This window comes from Corapipo altera, unplaced genomic scaffold (genome assembly GCF_003945725.1).
Source record: "Corapipo altera isolate COAL_440 unplaced genomic scaffold, ASM394572v1 23b, whole genome shotgun sequence".
In the NCBI taxonomy this organism is placed as follows: domain Eukaryota; kingdom Metazoa; phylum Chordata; class Aves; order Passeriformes; family Pipridae; genus Corapipo; species Corapipo altera.
This window is the reverse complement of record NW_020884885.1, coordinates 15246552-15253710: the sequence shown is the minus strand read 5'-3', so window position 1 is coordinate 15253710 and position 7159 is coordinate 15246552. Positions and strand designations below refer to the sequence as shown.

Sequence of the window (7159 nt, the reverse complement as noted above, 5' to 3'; positions counted from 1 at the left end):
GCAGTGAAGGAAAAGTGAGCAGATGCTCTGTTCAGCTCCTCACAGCTCTCACTGATACAGCCACATGCTTGCAGGGCACAGCATCCCGTGAAAACACCTGGGAATTCTTGAGGAAAGAGCTATACTACTGTCATTTGTCATCAACTGTTTCCTAGTACACTTCCTACTACAAAGCAAGCCCTTAATAACACAGCTATCTTTCCTTTAACCCAACATTTAATAACCCATTTTATATGATACTGGACATTTAAAGATCCCAGAAGATGATCCACCACAGCTGTCAGCGTACTCACCAAAGCTTTTGTGTCTTCCCTGAACCAAATGCCCAGGTCTGACTGGAGAGACTGTACATTGCAGACAGACAGACAGACACACTCATGTTTTAAAAAAATACACACCCTGTGCATGAGACACGGTGACCTGACCTTAAGCAGACTGTTACAAGTTACAAAGTTACAAGTACTGGGTTTAATTCTACACTTAATTCTCTCCAGGGATGTTCTCCAGTTCACCACTGGGTAGCACAGTGGCCATGCAACTCAAGCTCTTGCTCTTTCGGGCAGACACGATAATCCTGTGCAGCCAACAGTGGACTTAACCAATCCAACACCAACTGTTTTAAGATGAAACTTCTGTTTCTACACCCCCAGATACAGAAACTCTAAACCTTAATCCCTGGCTGCGTAGAAACACAAATACCACAGACTGAAGCGATACACAGTTATGTCAACTATGATGTTTTAGACCTGCTTCAAAGAAATGACTTACAAACGAGCTGATTTATACATACAAACAAGTCCATTGTGCCCAGAGGTTTCCTAACATTCTTTTATTAAAAACCAAAGAGCCAAAGATCGCCCTGATGCTCTTCATTGTTATAAAGCAGACTCTGAAGTATTACGTGAACTACGTATGAGCAAAGAACTCCAACTGATGCAGGGTTTAAAACTAGGTTTACAGTTTCCTATTTTATTGGCATGGATGTATTTCTAAACTTAAAAACCCTTCTGGCAAGTTATCTCAATTTCATATGACAAAATTTCTCACAACACACAAATATTTACAACATATACATATTTTTTCAGTCTTTTACAACTGGTTCTTAAAAGACAAACAATTTATAGGTTACCACAGAACAAAAGCTGTGACTTAGTTGTTTTTAATTTGATAAAACTATCATAAGTTAAAGTGAATAGATTTTCTTTAAATTCCTTGTAGCATTTTACAAGTGCAACAGAAAAATATGAAGAACCAATTTAGGATAGCTGCAGTTCATTGGATAAATGTTGCCCGTCGTAATCACATTATTTCACAGCAAATTCTTGAAAAAATAAGCACCAATCATTCTTGCAAAGAACAATTTTATCTAAAAGTATTGAAAAGTGTTAAATACAAGGTGTTTAATTTACGTAACAAGCAATAAATACACCATATCCAAACTTTTATTCTGCATACTGCTACCCTTGTACATATAATGTACTAAAAAGTCAGCAAATTGTCAACACCTTTTCATATTTTTTTTCTCTTTTTTTAAAGAAATCAATTTGACTTCCAACCAACGGTTTGCTACTATAACAAAGGCCACAAACAGTACGTCTGGGACAGCATACAGTGTTAAAACTGACAAACTCCAAGGGGGGAAAAAACCATCTAGCAAATAAATTGGAAAGCTGTAGATCATTGCTGGTGATATTAACATATACTAGAAAACCTTAATATGCTGCTACTATGATTTTGTAAATTGTTTAGTCAAATAGCGTAAGAGCAAACTAACGCTCTTACCGATCAAAAATAATTCTGTAGCCACACTGTATTCTCATTGTCCTGCATGGAAAGATCTGATGCAATTTCATAACTTTGCTTGAGCCTTTATTTTACAACAGAGCATTACCTCTAACTCGGAATTGCACATAAGAAGGCTATTAAAAAGTACAATAAAAATCTGCACAAATCAGACTTAAGAAGAGTCAGGATGCTGTACACTTTCTACAATATTACGTTGACAGGTGAATAAAGAAGTGCTGCCACTAAGTTTTTCAGAAAGTTCTTTAGTTGAGGAATAATCAAATGGAATTTTTGTTGGGTTTTTTTTTAATTATTATTATTATTTTTTTTTATTTTTTTATATTTTTTTTTTAAAAATGACATCCAGGTCAGTTTAAGACCTATAAGCTTATGCATTGAGCCTTAAAGACTGATCTTCTCTCCTCCTGGAAGAAATATCAATATCTATTGAATCCTTGCCAACAATAAGCCTTAATCTCTTCGCTGGAGGAAGAGGAATAAAGTCATCAAACTCATCATCATAATCATCTTCCTCTTCATCGTCCTCTTCTGATGAAGATTCATCTGCTGTTTCCTCTTCATAGTGACCATAATCATCTACTTCCATTCTTGACTCCAAAACGGACAGAGTTTCACTACAACACATACCATTTTCATGAAGGTCCTCAGGGTATGTCCCTCTGTTTTCTTCCTCTCGTTTTAGCTGTATTTTTAATTTTGTTGAACTATTGCCTGATCCTGAGTTAAACCCATTATTTAGCTTTGCTACATATAAGTTATTATCCTTTTCATGGTCTTTACTTAATTTGATGCTTATTTTTGAAGAATTCATTCCATCACTTTCTTGATCATTTGTCTTGCTACTGCTATCATGGCGCCTACGAAGAGTCAGTTTAGGGATCCCAGAGCTATTTTCAAGGATAAGTTGTGCATCATACCTTGTGATTCGTCTTTTCTTTTTACTTTTTGCAGTTCTAAAGCTGTCTTTTGCTTTAAAATTGTCAGTTGTTACAGAGCAGCCACCAGATCCAGGGATGCAGTCTTTAAAGCCAACAGGTGTGTCCACCACATTATTCCTCTCTTCAAGTTCTGAATGAGAACTAATCAAATCTGGTACTTTGTCTTTCACAGCTGTGTTGTGCATAGTATCAATTTCCTCTGTTTTTGAAGACGTTTTCACAAGCTTTCCTTGTCGAGATTTCTTTTTTGATGTGCCTGCATCATTTTTCTGGCACCTCCCCTCCCCTTTATGTGATGGTCCATGAGCCACCTCGTTTTCGTTTCCCGCACGAGATTGCTGCTCTACAATGTCCGATTGTGTTCCAGTCAAATTATTCTTATAGCTATCCAACGTATTTGGTTCAAGCTTTGTGTCAGAGGTCTCCTTCAAACTCATCCTTGTTCTCATCGACCTCCTTGTTATGTATGTGCAGGGTGGAATATCACCATGCTCATGAGCACCTTTCACAGAATTCAGTTTATGTTCTCTCGCTGCGTGCCTCGTTAAGCATCCGCTAGAGACTGCAACTTTGACTGGTCCCTCCAATTCTTTATCCTTTTTAATGGGCAAGTTTTTATACAAAACTACTTTAGGCTCTTTGAGAACTAAATTTCCCATTTCAAGCTTTCTAGAAGCATTCTTTTGCTCTGGCCTTTTGCACTGATTTCTCAACTTTATCTTTGAAAGTAAAGGCTTTGCAGGCTTTTTCAGTCTCTTTGGTACCCTGGAATTATTTATATGAGTTAGTTTAGATGAGGTAGAATTTGATGATGCTGGAATTCTTGATATAGACTGTCTGGTTAACGTTCTATTTTTGCTGTTCTTTTTTACGCCAATTGAAGATTTTCTGTTAGCTGTAAAAGAAGAAATTAGTTTTGTTATGACACTTCTTTATCCTGAATTTCCCACTCCCAAATACTGTAGTTATTTCATTTATTTGGAACACTTCAAGAGAATCCATGAAATAGGACAGACAGTATGCAGTAAGGAATGAGACTGCTTAACTTGCAACTCAAGACATGAAAGGAATTGCCAAACGAGCCAAAAGTACAACTACATTGCAGATAAACTGTCCCTCACCAACCAAGTTTGGTTTTTAATGAATTTTTTCTTCTACCAATTAAAAAAAAAAAATTTATTTGATATTATCCACAGTTTTTACTGAGTATTATTCCAGCAAAATCTGAGGATCAGCATGCTTCAGTATTAACTCTGGGATTTTTTCCTCAAGAGGGAGATAAAAACCCCAAACACCTTAACTAATGTAGTGATTTCAGTTTCAGGTATCACTTAACTGTGGCAAGCAAGAAAACCTTCCTCTGCTCAACAGATGTGCAACTCTAAATCCAGGTCATTAGAGACTATAAAACCTTTTGGGGAAATGTTTTGAGGTGTTTTTTGTGTGTGTGTGTGTTTTGGTTTTGTTTTCTTTTGGTTATTTAATATGGCAGCAAACAGGAAACAACTGGCACCATAATATTTTACGTGGTTCCAAACTTTACTTGTTAAGTCAAAGTTTAAATTATTTACATTTTGCCCATACTGAGGGTGGTGAGGGTGGGAAAGGGGGAAAAGCAAGTAAATGATACTCACTACTCCATCAAGGGAAGTTTTGCAGGAACATTACAAACAAAAATCTCTTCCAATTTCTTCTGAAATTACTAACTGTGTGCACTTTCACTTCAGAATAGGTACCTGACCTATCAATTCTGAATGTGGAGAGGGAAGAGCAGCCCAATTTAAACAAACTCTAAAGGAAATTACTATTTCTTTAGTAATCTCTACTAAGAGTATTTATTTAACAATTGTTTTCCTACAGAATATAGATAATTCAAACTATGTAAGTTTCCTTTCCTAAACCATACTACTGCCTGTGGTAGTTTACCTTATTTTGAAATACAGACATTAGTGACAGGACGTTAAGTGTTTACATTTTATATTTGGTTTTGATATAAATAAAACAAAACAGTAACATGCCACCTTTTGTTCTTGAAACACTTGTGGAAAGCCATGAATTTGCTATTTAAATTGCCTTCAGATTCCTCAATAAATTACGGTTTTAATGACCAGTATCTGAGAATATCTCCACACTAAGAGAGGAATTCCATCACAGTGAAAGTTTTCCATGTTTTTATGAAACCTTTAATGTCTCCAAGCTTTTCCCTTTACTTACTTGCATTACCTTTTTCCTGAGTGGTATCTGCATCAGTGTTAGAGCTGACAGACTGGCTGTCTGAATTCTTGCTGCTGTCACCCAACTTTTTAAGCCTGTTCAATCGTTTATCTGTTTCTCTCAGTCCATATTTACTATTAATCACAGGAGTAGGTGCTGGTAATCCCACTCTTGATTTAAAAGCACCAGTTCCACGTCTACAAAGAAAAAGAGGACACAAAATATTAATAAATCTCAATGTAAACTTACAGCTTTCTTTCACATACAGTAGTTTGAATCCCAGGAATATCTGGATAAATGATACCAAGAGCCACTGAATTGGTTCACATTTTGTAGGTTGTTTTGTCTTCTGACATGTCATCTTTGGTGCCTACTTGTCTCAGTTGGCCACCATGAACGGCAGGCTCACCTAGAAAGAGTACATGGACAAAAGCAAATCTTCCTGGGGATGACTTTCGGAAGCTTGAAAAAAATTGTCCAGCACAAAATTTCCCACTGCTGTAAATATACCCACAGTTTCTTCAAAGTCTAGCATTTTAACATTACAAATTAACACCCTTTACAGCACAGTCAAAGTTGAGTCACATAAATATGATTTTTTTTGTGGTGTACAAAGCGACAGTTGCCTCATCTGCCTTGAACAAGGAAAAATGAGTCCTTACTAACTTCCCTAAAACAAAATCTTTCATATTTGATTGCTGTAACATAGCCTTGTGACTGAAATGCAAATTCCTAAAGCTAGAATTACCCACACATTAGCTTTAAAAAATAATGTTTTCATGCACTTAAAATACAAAAATGACAAGGTAATGCAAACGTTCAGACACCCAAAACTAGTTTGTCCTCAAAAAGAAAGCACGTCTGCAAAACACTGAAATCAACAATCATGGTGCCCATTTATTCAACACTGGACAGTCCCCAGGACTGAAGTACATTTTTACTAGCATCTCTCGAGATAAAGTCTGAGATTGTACCCTTCACTTGGAATGATCCACCAACTCACATGAGCTTGGAGGCCCTTGCCAGAAGGTTTTCCCTCGATTTGCAAGATTTGTTAGTGACCAAACTAGCCAGTAAAAATGAAAGTAAGATTATTGAACTATTTATATGTAGGTGCACTATGTTATTGTCAATATGACAAATTCTCATTGGTCACATTCTCAAAATGACCAATATTTTGTCCTTTGTAGGGTTTTTCTTTCTACAGTTAGATCCAACAATAACAGAACTGTTAAGAGTTCCGTGCGATTCCTCTTGGGACTGGGTGAAGCTCTCTCAAATGATGCTGAGCCTGTCTGCTCACAGTGAGCAGAAGTTTCAGTGTGGCAAAAACCAACTGAGAAATTCTTTCAACTGATTTTGTGAAGAAAGCAGATTGGGACAGCGCAGGTGAAACCCAAATATAACAACTCTGCTGCTATTGTGTGATGCACAGGTATAGGGGAATACTGTCCAAACTAGTAGATCTTTACAAATACACAAACTCCCAAATTCTAATAGCATTGGGTGAAAAACTATCTTGCCCATTCCCAGCAGAAGTGAACTTCAGGTCAACATATACAAATTAAATTTGCTTTTTCTAGTGCAAAAAGGAGCAAATGTTGGGGAACAGTTGACAATGGTCTTGTAGAAGCTGTAACTGTTTTTCCTTCCCATTCTACTTTATTCAGTACAAATATTTGTAAGAATCTACACTTATGATTTGATTCACTTTGTCTCATGTTGGGCTATCTCCAGAAAAAGAGAATCAAAAGAAAAACAGAATGCAGAGTTCTCAGGAATCATGACCATTCTGTAACAACATAGAAAAATCATTACAGCAAATACCTAGGAAGCAATTATTCTGTGTCCAAAAATCTGAGTACTAATAATCAAGGACTTCCAGTTTCACAAAATATATCATGAAACCTATTTACATCAATGTATACCTTTCACAGGTGTAACATTCGCAGTATTCATTATTTTCTCCAAAAAACCCATCTCCATAGTAACAAGAGATTTCTTCTCCAGGTTCAATATCTCTTAGAGCTTTCACACATGCTGTATCTCTGCCCGTTGATACAAACTGGGGAAGGAGATGACAGGAAGGGAAAAGGTAAAAAATAAGGTTAATCATTAAGGCTGTATAGTATCTGAGTAAGAAATAAAAGTAAAACAGTCAGGGAAGAAAAGTTGCAGGGACAAAGAAAAACAAAACAAAA

General features: G+C 36.5%; 1 protein-coding gene across 5 annotated transcripts in view; it reads right to left on the bottom strand.

Moving 5' to 3' along the window:
• Positions 1–813: 813 nt before the first annotated feature.
• Positions 814–7159, bottom strand: part of KMT5B (lysine methyltransferase 5B) — a 21796-nt gene continuing 15450 nt past the window's right edge. For 3 of the 5 annotated variants that reach the window (XM_027642157.1, XM_027642158.1, XM_027642156.1), the window contains exons 5-7: positions 6887–7023; positions 4959–5155; positions 814–3639 (exon numbers count right to left, since the gene is read on the bottom strand). In XM_027642157.1, the coding sequence (XP_027497958.1) occupies positions 2174–3639; positions 4959–5155; positions 6887–7023 (1800 nt within the window). In that variant the 3' untranslated portion in view covers positions 814–2173. The remainder of the gene's footprint in view (positions 3640–4958; positions 5156–6886; positions 7024–7159) is intronic. The other 2 variants (XM_027642155.1, XM_027642154.1) reach the window with 2 other exon arrangements.